At 38.7% G+C, this 14,805-nt stretch overlaps 1 protein-coding gene across 1 annotated transcript in view; it reads right to left on the bottom strand.

The window, feature by feature from the left end:
• ints10 (integrator complex subunit 10) overlaps nt 1-14,805 on the bottom strand; it is a 63,873-nt gene that overhangs the window by 30,541 nt on the left and 18,527 nt on the right. Inside the window, exons 7-10 of the mRNA XM_048609914.1 lie at nt 13,713-13,884; nt 12,002-12,171; nt 10,832-10,972; nt 9,268-9,313 (exon numbers count right to left, since the gene is read on the bottom strand). Coding sequence (XP_048465871.1) covers nt 9,268-9,313; nt 10,832-10,972; nt 12,002-12,171; nt 13,713-13,884 — 529 coding nt within the window. The remainder of the gene's footprint in view (nt 1-9,267; nt 9,314-10,831; nt 10,973-12,001; nt 12,172-13,712; nt 13,885-14,805) is intronic.

The raw sequence follows: 14,805 nt of genomic DNA, 5'->3' as shown, positions 1-14,805 counted from the left end.
GATGAAGGGTCTAGGCCCGAAACGTCAGCCTCTCTGCTCCTATGATGCTGCTTGGCCTGCTGTGTTCATCCAGCCCTGCACCTTGTTGTCTCGGATTCTCCAGCATCTGCAGTTCCTACTATCTCTGATTCGATTTTAACACCAAAATACTAGCTCGCCCAGAAATTATGAATGTTATAATCCACATCAGAGAATACGGAAGAAGGTGTGATCATTAATCCATTTGAAAAGAGATTAACTAACTAAACATTAAGATGGCTCAGCTAGTAGCTCTCTTGTCTCTGATTCAGAAGCTGGTAAATTAAAGTCCTGTTCCAGGACTTGAGCATGAAAGTCCAGGCTGTCATTCCGGTGAAGAACTGAGGGAATGCTATACTGACAGCAATACAGTCAGTCATTTATATACAATGTTAAACCAAACCAAGGTCCCAGTTTTTCTTTAGCAGATGACGCAAAAGATTTCTCAGCATTATTTGAAGAGATGGAGAGTTATCCCCAGTGTCTTGATCAATACTTATCCCTCAGTCAACATCACAAAAACAAATTATTTACTGCATTTCACAAATTCATTTGACAGTTTCCTACACTGCAACAATTACTACACTTCAAATGTACATAACGGTTTGTCATGAAATATGTGAAATAACAGTCTTTATTACTGACAAATTTCTTGATACTTAAAAAAAAATTATGAGAGACTAGTGGTGACTGTCCATAAATAATAAATCCAAGACTGTTTTCACTTATTACCGTTTATCTGTGAATGTCATTACCTGAGAGAATCAGTGGTTCATTTTACTAGCATCAAAACAAGATGCAGTATGGGAAAAAAAAATCAAACAAGCTTAATTATCTGGTGCACAAATTGAAGCTTTCAATTGTTTTATCAGCTTCAAAATTTATGACACACATGATGTTACTGGAGTTCATTAATAAAATTATTAACTTGATATGGGTAGCAGCAATCAACTATTTTAATAAAGTAGATATTAAAATATTATAATTTTTTCTGTACCTAAGTAAAAATTCTGAGTTGAATTAAACCAAAATGACACCATTCCAGGTGCCCTCACTTCATACAAGAGATCAACTGGAGCTACTAGTGTTCATGACTCAAGATCACCAATACGGAAAGAGTGAAGCTCAGCCAGAACACATTTCACATACAGAGTTTCTGTGGAATTATTGAAAAAGACCTGAAGAAGTCAAAAATCTTTGAAATGTGTCGTTGTTACACATCTGAAGCTTCAGCAAGCAAGGTAACAAATATTCATAGCTGCTTTCATGCAGAATGCAAAATGTGCAACAGTTTTTGATTACATAGTTCAATCTGTGAAATAATTTGAAAATAACAAGTATATGTTAATTGCGGAGCCTCAAAAAACAATCAATTCATCTTAATCAAGTGATAGAAATGTATTTTTAGGGCCATTTCATTACATTCCAGAACTTTTCCCACAATAATAAACACACTAAAATCCAATGACTGATATTCCACACTTTATAAATCAACACTGATTGGCCGTTATATGGTTATAGAGTTGATCCCATTCATACTAATGTTAATGTCCCATTAATATTATTCTGAATTTGTTTTGTATTGTTAGAACAAATTCTGTTGAACAACAAGTCTAAATGCTCCTTGAAACTCTTGTTAAACAGATCCACATCGCAGCTGAGACTGGAACAATCTCTCATCTCAGACAAAGGAGCAGCAACAGGCCATTAAACCATCGAGCCTGCTCTACCATTCAACATCGATCACGAGTGAATATCTACCTCAATGCCACTTTCCCATATATTCTCCATGTCCTTAAATATTGTTAGCCTCCAGAGACCTATCAATTTCAGTCTTCAACATGCTCAATGATTGACTTTCCACAGCCCTTTTGGAGAAATTGAAAGAATCATCACCCTCTGAATGAAGAAATTTTGCCTTTCTGTCCATAAAGGCCTATCCTTATTCGGAGACTATACTCCCAGGTTCCATACTTGCCAGTCCAGGAAAACATCTGTACCTGTAATAACTTTGCAAGTTCCAGTAAGATTACTCCTCTTTCTTTGAAACTCTAGAAAGTTTCCATTCAGACCCCAGTTTCATAGAATAGAATTCATAGAATTCCTACAGCGTGGAAACAGGCCCTTCGGCCCAACAAGTCCACACCGACACTTGGAGCATCCCACCCAGACCCATTCCCATTTAACCCACCTAAGCTACACATCCCTGAACACTATGGGAAATTTAGCATGGCCAATCCACTTAACCTGCACATCTTTAGACTGTGGGAGGAAACTGGAGCACCCGGAGGAAACTCAAGCAGACACGGGGAAAACGTGCAAACTCCACACAGACGCCCGAGGGTGGAATTGAACCCAGGTCCCTGGCGCTGTGAGGCAGCAGTGCTAATCACTGAGCCACCGTGCCACCCCAACTCTCTTCTCATAAAACAATGATGTCATCCCAGGAATTAGTTTGGTGACCCTCCATTGTACTCCTACTGTGGCAAGTATTTCATTCCTTGGAAAAAAGAGACCAAGACTGAACACTCCAGGTGCAGTCACTCCAAGGATCCATACAATAGCATCAAAATATCTTTACTTTTGTATTGAAACACCCTTTCAATACAAACTAACATAAGAATTACCTTCCTTATTGCTTGTTGCACCTGTATGCCAACACCTCCAACCTCTCATGATTTAAGATTATTCTTTTTTTTGTTCAGAACTAGATAACTTCACATTATTTTCTATCTGCCATGTTCTTGCCTATTCACCTAGTTGTCAAAGTCTGCATGAAGCTTTCTTTGCACATTCCTCACAACTTACATTCCCAATTAGTTTTGTGTCATCAACATATGTAAATATTACAACTGATTCCCACATTCAAATCAGTTATACAGATTTTGAACAACTATTGCCCTAGCACTTATCCTTGTGATACTCCACTGGTAACTGCATGCAATCTGAGAATTACCTGTTTATTTCTATTCTTGGAAATATTACACCCAACCACATACTCTCTAATTTTGTTTACAAACATTCTGTATGAGATCTCATCAGGAGCCTTCTGAAAATCCAAATACACAACATCTAACGGTTGTCCTTTCTCTATGCTAACAGGAACCTTTTTTGTAAACTCCAGAAAATTTGTCAAATGAGATTTCCGTTTCATAAAATCCATATTGGCTCTGCTCAATATTACCATTATTTTCTAGATGGCCAGTTATAACATCCTTTATAACAGATTATAACATTTCTCTACTCTTAGCATCAAACTACCAGGTCTGTTTCCATCTTCTCCCTTAAATAGTGGTTTCACATTTGCGACTTTCCAGTCTGCAGAAACTATGGAATTTTTAAGATAACGACAACATATCTACTACTTCTACGACCACTTCCTTTGATACCCTGGGATGTAGTCCATCTGGTGTTAGGGATTCTCAACCTTCAATCCAGTTAACTTTTCAAGTACTACCTCCTTACTGATACTAATTTCTTTCAGCTCCTCAGTTTCACAAAGCCTTGATTGTCTAGCATTTCTGACAATTTTTCTGTATATTCTTTCAAGAAGACAGACCCGAAGCAATTGTTTAGTTTCTCCACTATTTGTTCACTCTCCACTTTACATTTTCCTGTTTCCACCTGTAATGAATCCTCATTTGTTCTAGATAATATTTTCCTTTTCACATATTTCAAGAAACTTTTACAGTCCACCCTTCTGTTTCTTGCTAGCTTCTTTTCATATTCTCTTTCCCTTTCTTGACCATCCTTTGCTGGGTTCTGAATTGATCCCAATGTTCAGGGTTACCACTTACCCCATTATCTTTCTGAGCACCCTTTAAACTTATTAATACCACTGATAGTTTCATGTCCTTTATGACTTTAACTAATGAGGTCTAAATGCTGTATGCCAGCCAGATGTAAACCAGATTAGACTGTCAATTAAGGATTGGTGAGAAGATAGCTGTACAATAACGAGAGGATTTGACAGTAAGGAAAAGTTGCGTGCAGCAACACTTGGGGAATGGGAGTGGTTAAAGGTGCTTTGCATGAAGTGTCATAATAGGGTTGAAATTATCAAAAAAAAAAATCAGCAATGTGTCAATTTCAGGAAATTTCACTGAGGGTTTGTCTACATGAGCTCTAGTGAAGTCTCTCTCAATTTTACACTGTTCATCTCATTATGTATGCAACACCCCAATATGGTGCTTCTCTTGCACTTTCTTACACTCATCAACAGTACAAATATTCACAACCACTGGAATCTTCTGGGATTTCCAACACTGCCAGCTTAGGTCACCAGGTCAATCACTGCCAGCTAAGAATTACAATTAGAAGAATCATCTTGGATAGCTAACAGAGGCACGCTCTCCCCTTGATTTGCTGACAGCAGACGTCTTGGTGGATATGGTAGTGCAGATGGTTTTTCTCTTTCCTCAGGACTGCCAGAAAACATCAAGGCAACAGGCCCTGCCAGCATGGTCAGAGTTGCCACCCAGGTCTGAAGGAATGCCCAGCAATGTAGGAAGAAGGTCATTCTGTGTTCTGCAAGGTCAGTGCACCACCTTCTCTCTGCTACTTCACACTTACTGTCATTCTGTCACCTTCCACCAAGGCTCATGTTATACAATCTCACTATTGAGTGCAGCATCTTCCTTTACTCCTTTTCAACCACCCAAATCCTCCAAATTACTAATCTCTGTGTTCCCCATGCACTCGTTTGGGACACATCTTTCATCCACCTACAATAGTTTAAACAGCTTTGCCAGCCATTTTCATCTCACTCAGTCCTCCCTTAGAAAACTGTCCACAATAGGGATGAGCGATAGAGGGTCTGAAATTCACCTCCTCAGACAAAGAGAAATTCCATTTTCTCGTGGCAGAGAATCACAGCCACTCAGGTCATGATGCAGAGACCTCCATGCCCTGCCACCCAAGTATGATTGATTGCGAAGTGCTGAACTGCTTTCCTATTACCACGACTGTGGAATGTATCCTTAACATGCATAAACCTTTACCTCTATTTCTCAACTCATTTTCCCTCATCTCCTGCAGGCATCACTGGCACTGCACAGTCGCTGCCATGAAGAGATCAAATCTCTCGGATCAAAGCCATCTGCTGCACCCTCTACCAGCTCAGATACTTCCGCCTGGGCGGAGACTGTAGCTAGAGTACAGTCAGGAGCACATTCTGATGAGTACACCACAGCCACATCTCTGTGGGTGAAGAGGAAGGAATGCCTCAGGTTGCTGGCATTGAACTGTTGGTGTCCAGAAACCTGCTCAGAGCCTTTGCAGAAGCTGCCCCCACATTGTTGGCAATTAATAACTTCATTCAAATATACAAACAGGTAAGAAGCAGTAGGCAGACAGTTGAAGATACTCCGGAAACTGACACATTGGGTAAGTTCAATAAAGCTATCAGGCCCATGCTGCTCCTAGCAAGGAGAAAAACATATACCCCACCCTCTGCATGTGGTTTCCTCTTGGCACATGCCAGAGGTGCTTGGGCCTCCACCCTGCCTGCAATCTGCAACCCTGCAGGAGTTCAAGTTGAGGAGAGTGAGCCTGCATCTGGCACGACAGGCAGAGGATGTCTAGTCCCTCTAACCAAAAACACCCTTGGAGCTGCCCACCCAAAACTCCAAGACCAACAAGTTCCACTATGTAGGGCAGATTCCTCCCCCGCCCAGCTGTGGATTCTGGGACTGCACATAGATAGAGAGAGAGGAATTAAAGCACCTTTACCAATACAAGCAGTGCACTGGTGTACATGACAGATCATCATTGTCTGATCCATAACTGTACATGTCGGATAGTTTTCTAATCTGAATTCTATTGCTGGTTGAAATTATGTAGCAGCCATTTGGCCATATTTTTAAATTAATGAGCACCAACCCAATATTGTGGATAATCATAATGGTATCTCTGTTGCTACTCGTGAATAATTCACAGGACCATTTTAGTCTTTACAATGTTTGCCATTTACAAAAGAACTCAGAAGTGCACTGTGAGCAACTCTGCAATTTCTGATGCACGGTAACGTCATAACAGGAATAATAATTGATTCTGTTTGAATATATATTGTTGTCTATAAATTTCCTATTATATGATGTATAACTCTGATATGTAATTGCAAAACAAATGGTCTGAACTGCAACAGCAAAGTAACAGATTCACCCTGCTCCAACTGCAAATCCCCAGTGGTCGAGAAAGACAGGATGCAAGTGGTAAATGGAATGAGATCACTTGTGGTAGTGGGTCAGCAGTAGTTGTCCCCAACCCTTAACTTAGCAATGTAAAAGGCCAATTGGATGATTTTTAGTTGATGACAATATGTATAGCTAAAGTAAACAGGCTACTGACCAGGACTTTGATTGAACAACTTCTCATCAAATAAGAAAGTCAACTAATCCTTTGCATTGTATTACACAGTTGCCAAGAGACTAGAGGTTTCTGGATCTCAGGTCAGCAGAGAAATTAAAAATGGCAACAGTACTCTATATAATTCAGACAGCATAGCCAAGAAACTGACTGGTCACGGTGTTCTCCAAAGACCCACTCCCCCCAAAACTGGCATTTAGTCCTGGAACAAAGAGCCCTTTAGGATCAAAGTTCCAGCTTGAAAAAAATCCCAAGTATTTGAAATCAACGTGAATAATAAACCCATTTTAGTTGTATAGGATTCACATGCTGTACCGCAAATAGTACTCTGGCACTCGGGTAGAAGGAAATATCGTTAGCAATCAACACATTGAGGAATAAAATACTCGTAAGACAGGAAACAACAATGTTGGGCGGCATGGTGGCTCAGTGGTTAGCACTGCTGCCTCACAGTGCCAGGGACCTGGGTTTGATTCCACCCTCGGGCGACTGTGTGGAATTTGCACATTCTCCCCGTGTCTGCGTGGGTTTTCACTGGGTGCTCTGGCTTCCCCCTGCAGTCTAAAGATGTGCAAGTTAGGTAGACTGGCCTGCTAAATTGCCTGTAGTGTCTAGGGGTGTGTAAGTTAGGTGAATTAGCCATGGGAAATGCAGAGTTACAGGGAAAGGGTAAGGGGGCAGGTCTGGGTAGGATGCTCTTCTGAGGGGCTATGTGGACTTCTTGGGCCAATTGGCCTGTTTCCACACTGTAGGGATTCTATGAATTCCAAAATTTACTACATTGTAAGGTATTTTAGGAGCTTTCTTATACATTAGCTTGAGCATATTTATATCTTGAATCATAAATCATCCTCTTTTGGTATTCTTTTCTATAGTTTCTACAGTATTTTTTTGTAGTGAAGAGAATTGAATGATTGAAATCAAGCTGCACTCTGAAGTAAAATTGTAAAGTATGTTGCTACAGCATAACCCTCAACTGATACATTCCACAATTCTGAAAATATACTTAAAGCATTTATCCATCAAGATTTAGAAAGAAAGGGCATTAACGTCTTTAGTATTACTTGGAAGACTGGCTGGTCCAAGGATAGTTTTATCATTATTTACGCAAGAGTCTGGATTCAATTTCCTGACTATGTTTACAAAACCACTGATTTGTGAAGCCAGTTAAAACACTAGAATATAATTACATTAACCAAATGTTGTGTCTGGAAAGAACAGTTTCCTGTAAGCTTCTGGATCTCAACGTTGCATAATTGGATAATTTAGCAGCAACTAGATCTCTCACTGCCTAAATGTCCCCCTTCCATTGTGAGATCACAGCAACATAAATCAACCATGTGTGACCCTGGATTCAGGAAGCCATGAGAGGTGTGCCAAGAAGCCAGTCTATTATATCTGGCAAGTTGCTTACAACAGGTTGAAATTGGTTTGGTGAGAGATAGACAGTCTGAAATTGACAGAAAGAGCTCAAATGTTTTGGTCATTTGAAATAGATTGAATATGTTGATAGAAAATGGAAGGCACAATTGGAAAATGTTGTTAATTTGACAAGCAAGAAAGGGAAGGGGTATACGATGACACTTCAGTTTACATTACTCGATGTTTCATGTTAGAATGGACCTTCAGTATGTGCACTAGGATATTTCTTTCTCACAGAAAAAGTAAAAAACTTCCCTCTGTGGTTCAGTTGGTAACAAATTAATCAAATGAAATCGGGTAAATTCTTCTATCTACTATTGGAAAATCCCTCATTAGAAATGCCTTCAACCACTGCCAAAACCGACTTTAATTCACATAAATTTGCTGTAGTACAAAGTCTTTTCAGAAAAAGAGAAAACGTAAGCATACAGATACAGAATCTACATTGAGTGAGAAGAGGTGACAACCAAAAGGATAGAATCCTTGAATGACGAGGTTTCTAAACGGAGAATTAGAGGGGAGAAAGGTAAGTTGGAGAAAGTTCGATATCAGGTGGGGTCAAGCAATGAAAAATGAACACACTACTAAGAATTTTAGGTATGAGGTTAATAAAAATAAACATAATAAAAACAAGCAATATATAACAATATTACAAAACGATATGGAGACCTGGCTCTTTACACCTAAGAGAACAATTTTCCAAAATCCAGGAGATCTAGGTTATTCACCAGTGTTTTCTCCTTTCCTTCTCTATGTTTCCATCACCGTAGATATTTGACAAATTGTCCAACAAAATAAGAGGAACTTTGTTGCCAGAAAGATTAGATGCGCAGCTCAAGGAAGGCACTCAAATGAGAAGTGGAGCAAATTTGGAGGCACACACTTGGAGAAGCAGAGCTTACCTGCCATCTCCATCAACCATTCATTAAAATCTGGGAGACAAGAAAATGTCCCTGCCGATCTCAGTGAATGCTGCTATTGTCATCATTTTCAAAAGAGAAGTGGAATCATGGAACTACTCATGAATCTCCTTACTCTACATTGGCATGAAGATCATCATCCAAACACAACTGGATGCTTTCTTCCAGTCTCAGAGGAAATCCTCCCCAAACGCTAGTGTGGCTTCCAACCAAAATCATGTCCATAGGATCGGCAGGGACATTTTCTTGTCCTATGGACATGATTTTCACTTCTCAGCAACTCCAACAGAAACGCCAGGAGAAACACAAATTACTCTACATAGCCTTCAAGCACCTGACCAAGTATTTTGATTCAAACAGGAAGTGCTATTAAAGATCTTGTAAACGGCCGGCTGTCTAGTGAAATTCATCAACATCCTCCATTTCTACCACAAGATGTTGGTGACAGTTCTCACCAATGATTATATGGCAAAATCCTTTGAGGTTAAGACAGGGGTCAAACAGGGACATGTCATTACCTCTACTCTTTTCTCCATCTTACTGCCACCATTGGTTAAGAACAAGCTTCCCAGTGGTGTGGACACTGTCTACAGGACGAACAGAAAAATTTTCAACATCGACCAGTTGAAATCCAAGAAAATAACACTGACCTCGCCTGTGGAATTTCAGTTTGCCATAACAATGCCATCTCTGCTCTCTCAGAAGATAATCGTCAAGCCTCACGTAATGCCTTCGCAGAAGCATACTGAAAAATTGGTCTCAGCCTCAACCTCAAGAAGGTGCAAATCCTTTACCAAACCATCCCAGGCCAATGTAGAGTAAAGAGATTCATCAGTAGTTCCATGATTCCACTTCTCTTTTGAAAATGATGGTCATTGGAGTCATTAAAGTCATTGGAGAAATCCTCTCAAACGTAGAACATCTCCCCTACTTGGAAGCTCCCTGTTATCTAAGGCTGACATCGATGCAGAGATTCAACCTTGCGTCCAATCTGCAATCACTGTTATCCTTAGGCATCTGATGGCAGTCTTCAACAATTGTGACATCTGTGCTGATACCAAGGTCCTTGTGCATTAGGCATTCATCCTTCTAACTTATCTATATCACTCCGAAAATTGGACTGCATATAGGCACTACCTCTAGACCTGAGAAGTACTATCAGTATTGTTTAAGATGGATTCTCCACTCCAGCTGGGTGGATATGCATACTAACATCAGCATCCTTAAAGCAGCTAACAGTACTAGCATCGAGGCCATGATCATCTGATCCCAACTCCGCTGAGCCAGCCACAAGTTTTATGATGCTTTAGTTATGACTACCAAAGAAATCTTTTTCACCAAGCTCAAGGAAGACACTTGAACTACAGGAGGACAAAGGAAGCGTTTCAAAGACACCCTGAAAGCTTCCCTAAAGAAATGCAACACAGTTCTCAACACATGGGAGACCCTTGTTCAAAAGAACAGACTTGGAGGAAACTCCTGTATGAAGGGACAATTCTTTGAGAATACCTGACAGAAAAAGAAATGGCAGAGATCTCAAGGCAAAAGGACCAATTCCACCTCCCAGATATACCTGTCAAATGCACGGTTGGAGATGTGGCTCTAGGATCAGGCTCATAAGCCATGCTAGGAGTCAAAGAACCCATGACCAGTGACATGGAGTTTCCTAGGTAGACAAATATTGTTGTTAGCAAGTGATTGCCAATGACAGGTTAGTCAAATAGGACTTTGAAAATGCGAACAACAAGGCTTAGCCCAAGGCAATGGAGGGAGAAAAATGAAGGAATTGGTGATGCAGGTGCACAGTTTACAGCAAATGACAATAGCAATAGCTTCAGTTACCTGACTGTTTAACTGGAGAACGTTGTAACTCATCTAAGATTGGATATCAGTTAAACAGTTCAATAACTTACAGGCATTGGATGATTTAGGAAAGGTTAAGAGAGGAACTATCGGGTGTCATTAGGAAACATGAGGAAGCTGATCCATAACTGCAGATAATCACCAAGAACAATATTACAAAATTGTATGGACATCTGGTTTTTTACAGCTAAGACAACAATAACTTTGCAAAAATAATGAAAAATCCAGGGGATGTACGTTACTCACCAGTGTTTTCTCCCTCCCTTCTCCAAGTTTCCGCCTTTTATGAATATGTTTACTTCTATCGATATCCACATCACCATAGATATTTGACAAATCATCCAACAAAATAAGGGGAATTTGGTTGCTAGAAGGACTGGATGCTAAAAAGAAAATTATTGTAGCTGTTAAATCAAAATCCACAAAATAGAATCAATATCAACAAAACATATCTACGTCTACTTGGTGCTCTGCAAAGTTACCAAAGTTTCTCTATCAACTAGAAGGAAAAGGGCAACATGCAAATGGGACCCTACAACCTGCAAGAGATAGTAGGAACTGCCGAATTCTGAAGAAGGGTCTCGACCTGAAACGTCAGCTTTCCTGCTCGGCCTGCTGTGTTCATCCAGCTCTACACCTTGTTATCTCTACAACCTGCAAGTTCCCTTCCAAGTCACATCACATTCTACCTCAGAAAGATATCACAATTTCTTCACTGCCATTAGATCCAACTCCTGAAACTCCCCGAGCAGCACTGTGGGAGCACCTTTATTAAGCAGACTGCAGCAGTGAATGGGAGGAGGAGTTTGGAGATCAATTAGAACCATACACATGCTGTCCCATCATGCATTTACCTGATACACTCTGTATGCCCTCCCAGCCCCACAAGATTCAGGATCAAAGAGCTTAGGACTTAGTTTTGTATATCTGGTTTTCTTAAAGAGTCAGTTCTTCCACTGCAATCATTTAAGCTAATTTGCTTAAAGCTAAAGCTTGTCTAAAGCTTGAATCTGTTAAAATTCAACAATCCTAAACTAAAAATAAGTTGTATTGCCTAAAATAACTTATGCAAGTTTATTTTCTTCATGTATGATTACAAGTGTTCATGATGACATTTTTCCATACTTTAAGAATTTTATGCAGACAATGATTGAAAGTCATTAATTGAAATTCGATACAAGAGTCACTTCTGCAATAGGTCAACATAGTGGCATCTGGTCAAGAAAGATGCAACGATCTTCTGTTTTATGTCACGCAATTTTAACATAACCACAAACTGCCAACAAAACATGAGTATGCAATAGCTCTCATACACCTATACCACAAATAACTTCGTTATAAAATTTGAAAACTCCAACAGACACAAGAGCTCCAATTTTGGATAATGTTTTCATAGGAATCCTTTAACAAACCTTGAAATAGAGATGGCTGGATACTGCTGACGTATTGGAATGCATTCTTGAAGAAAATCAGCAGTGTAGAATAAACAACTTGATGCTTATACTTCCTGTGACCTTCATCATCAAAGTTGTTTATATACCTGCATAAATCTTTCATCCTATGCAGAATTTCACCACAGTTCCTGAAAGATTAATTTGAAAGAAAATTTAGAACTCAAGGATTAGTGAAAGGAAAAACTTGCACAAAAAAAATCACTCAATAGTACAATGAACTTCTAGCTGCAACATTTGATGTGCAATCAGTTTAAGAAATGTTTGTGTTCTACGTACATACTTTGAACAGTTAGCACAGAAAGAACAATACAGTTCAATAAGAGTACAATGCACATGCTGAATCAATATTTTCTGTCATTCACTTTTAATGTTCATATTTATAGGTAGCAAAGTCAATTGAGGAGGAATCAGTGCTTCAACGCAACTAAAACTTTTTCTTAAATTGAGGAAGCAAAGGAATTGTAAAGTATCAATGTTTAATATATCATGAGAAAAACAGAAAATAAAGAGTAGTTAAAGCTAGGTTCTTAGATCATCAAGAAGTAAAGACTGAAGGAAGATAAAGCATTCAATAGTTTTGAAAACATGCAGCGAGTCTTGATTTCAGCACAATGAGAAATTATGCTTATTCTCCTTTCAATTCTTATTGTGCTCGAATTAAAACTGCATTTTCACAAAGATAATGGGCTCTTTACTTCCCTGTCTAGACTAAAATACCAGCAACTTAAGGGACAAAAGGAGTAAGTTCAGAGAAGCGATAAATGCATAAACGTCAAAATGTCAAATAAACAATTTTTCTTTGTAGCTTAGAGACTTTCAACAATACTCCACAGTAGTAAGAAATCAGATTTTTATCTTGATTAACTCAGGTAATTTCAATAACATATTCAGGGTATTCAATTTCTATAAAGCTAGGCAGCTTGATATTCAGCTAACAACGATGATGTAGCTAATAGTCTGTTGATTCTGAAAGATTTCTGTAAACATAGCAAAACTGACATAGTAATTTATTCATTATTTTCTAAAGCTATTTTGTCAGTTCTACATTAATTGGAGGAAGTAAGGCACAAAAAATTGAAGCTAACCCCAGAAAGTGACTGCTGCTGCCTATTCACGTGCAGATGATGCCAGTGACTCTTGGCATTAGCCAAAACTGTGAAATGTCTCGACATGACTGTTCAGGGACACCATCATTATCAGCAATAAAAAGCAAACCTAAGTTACAAATGTGCAGAGCTGGATGAACACAGAAGGGTCTAGGCCCGAAACGTCAGCCTTTCTGCTCCTATGATGCTGCTTAGCCTGCTGTGTTCATCCAGCTCTGCACCTTGTTGTCTCGGATTCTGTAGCATCTGCAGTTCCTACTATCTCTAAGTTACAAACGTAATAGCATTTAAGTGGAGATTGAAAGTATTATCATTTGAATCATACCTTCTTGTTTTGTGTAAGATCTCACCTTAACAGATCAAATTTGACTTCTGATTTGTGAAGTTTTTACAAATCAATAAACTGTAATAACCAGTACATTATTTAAAACACTCACCAATCCCACAAATAAAATGTAAACTATGTACTGATTGTTATATTAAAAGATGTGTAGTTTAGCATATTTTTCTACAATACTTAGCCAAGTAAGTAGTAGGGGGCTTTGCTCAATTAGAATTCTAACCTGTTTGCTTTGTCCATCTGCCACTCACACCTCATTGCCACAACAGACATAATTTCAAACAATCTGTCCCATGGTTCCATTATCAATGATGATTTCTCAGTCAGACCTTCTATGATATATTTCTGAGTACTTCGTTTGGTCGGTGATTTTATATCAGCTGTGTCTTGGGAACCTAGCAGAATATAGAAGTGTTAACTACTTAAAAACACTAAAATAAAGCATATACAGGGAAAATGCATCATGTATATTCACTTTGGATAGACTTTTTAATTTCCTTAGCCTATTTCTGAAAATCTCTCCACTCAAACTATATACAAGGAGTTGATTCATATTACACAAATTATTTGCGCAAAATATTTCTCACAGGGTAATTTACTAGGCAAAATATTAGAATTAATTTTAAATTCTATATTGACTATGTACGGTCCTACTTGCCAAATCTGATCAAAACCATGCCTTACTGTAAATCAATTGTTCTAATGTATGATTAAAGTATTCTTTTCTTGACTCCATATGCCTCCAAATACTATGGCAGTAATCAATAATTTTCCAGCATTACAGGTACCATTTAGTTACTCATAAAATGCAGCACCAGTTGAAATATGACAATAGATTAAAGGAGGAGATTAAACTCCACAATTCAGGTCCGTAGTAACTATCCTAGAAGGCAACAATGTTTAAAATAAGAAAGGACTTCTGAATCAAGAATCACTTTCGATTAGCTATAGAATAAATCAAGTACTTCCCAAAAGTGACAGTGAAAACTAACAGGAATGGTAAAATTTCCTGTCAAATTATGTTGGTCTTCTGGAAAAAGCAGAGCAAAAATATAGAGGCATACTTCCAAGTCCCCCACACTTCTCTCATAACAATCATCCAGCATACACCAAAGTATGGGTAGGATACTTTGATAAGGAGATATTAAAGCAATATTATATATGTTAAATAAACCTCATTAATACCTTAGAGTTGCTGAATAAAAATATTGACTGTATATAACAGAACTCAAGTGTTTCTGTGTCCACTAGAAGATGCTACTAACTTGATGTGGGCAATGTGACAAGTCAGGTCAATGGATAGATCGTTGAAGACA

Source organism: Rhincodon typus, chromosome 1 (assembly GCF_021869965.1).
Source record: "Rhincodon typus isolate 14 chromosome 1, sRhiTyp1.1, whole genome shotgun sequence".
Classification (NCBI taxonomy): domain Eukaryota; kingdom Metazoa; phylum Chordata; class Chondrichthyes; order Orectolobiformes; family Rhincodontidae; genus Rhincodon; species Rhincodon typus.
The sequence above is the reverse complement of the archived record's forward strand: the minus strand, read 5'-3'. Positions and strand labels throughout refer to the sequence as shown.